General features: G+C 45.1%; 1 protein-coding gene across 1 annotated transcript; it reads right to left on the minus strand.

Moving 5' to 3' along the window:
* Nucleotides 1–21: 21 nt before the first annotated feature.
* On the minus strand, nucleotides 22–808 carry PPTG_20027 (hypothetical protein; the record flags this gene model as incomplete). Its single annotated transcript, XM_008918662.1, has 4 exons — nucleotides 22–128; nucleotides 191–472; nucleotides 533–691; nucleotides 781–808. 4 exons carry the CDS (start codon nucleotides 806–808, stop codon nucleotides 22–24), a joined length of 576 nt encoding a protein of 191 aa, XP_008916910.1.
* Nucleotides 809–1,118: the final 310 nt, after the last annotated feature.

Below are 1,118 nucleotides of genomic sequence, written 5' to 3' on the forward strand. Positions count from 1 at the left end.
CAGTACAAGTCAGCATAGATATCAGTGGCGCATACCATCCAGATCCCCTCTTTCCGCATGCTCTTGTAAGTCCGCGCTGATTTGGTCATCACTGATCTGAGAACGGCAACTTGATGAAGTGAGAGGTCCTGGCACAATACCAAACATAAAATAAGTAAGGCTTCACAGTAATTTACACGAAACACCTTACCATCACTACGAGGAGGGCTCCAAATAGTTGAGAATGAAGACTTCTCACGACGTTGCTCCTCTTCCTCCTCACGTAGCTGCTTCTTCGTCATCTTTTTCTTCTTCACAGGGTTCTGTGACTTGGTCGCCTTACCGGCGGGCTTCTTTCGGTTCGGTTTTGCCAGTGAAGCAGCATCAGAAGAAGCCTCTTTCGCTCGCTTCGCCTTTCCTTTGTTCTTTGGGGACAGTTCTTGGGCGGGTGATGAAGATGCTGGGGCGGTTTGGTTTGTACTTCTCTTGCGTTCTACAATACATGCAGCTTTAGATATAAACATAGAACTATCAACACGCGCACAAAACTTACTGGTCGTGTTGATCCCAGGTGAAGGCGGTAAGGGCTCTTTCAAGACAAGTTGGATATTTTGACACTTACAAAAGTCAAGGGCCGCATACACAAAGTCCAGTAAAGCATTCTCCCCGTGGAAGAAGTCCACTCCTTTCGTGCCAGTCTTTACATTGCATCCTGGTTTTACATAGTAAAACCTCATTCATAGAGCCATCACGGTTATTGTTGCTGTGCGGACTGTTTTACATAAATGCAAGATGACCTACCCATCGTCAAGGCCTTGGGCGCGAGCATGCGTCCACTTTTCGGAGCGCAAAAGCCGCCAAACTTGCTTGAACACCATATTCTGTTGAGGGGTGAGTGGGTGGGGGATTCTTGATTGTGTGGTGTACGGCATTTGCTGATTTTTTTCAAAATTTAAAATCATATGGATAGACAACAGTACGATAAGCGTATTGTTAACCAACCACAACCATTATTGGTGATAATATTTGATCAATCACCCTGTTAAATCGATACATGAACTGAATGGAGCTGTTGTTTGCGGATCTAAACCATACTGAAATCAAGTCATGCAATACCTTCCTGTACAGCATAAAGGAGG

Source organism: Phytophthora parasitica (assembly GCF_000247585.1).
Source record: "Phytophthora parasitica INRA-310 unplaced genomic scaffold supercont2.257, whole genome shotgun sequence".
In the NCBI taxonomy this organism is placed as follows: Eukaryota; Oomycota; class Peronosporomycetes; order Peronosporales; family Peronosporaceae; genus Phytophthora; species Phytophthora nicotianae.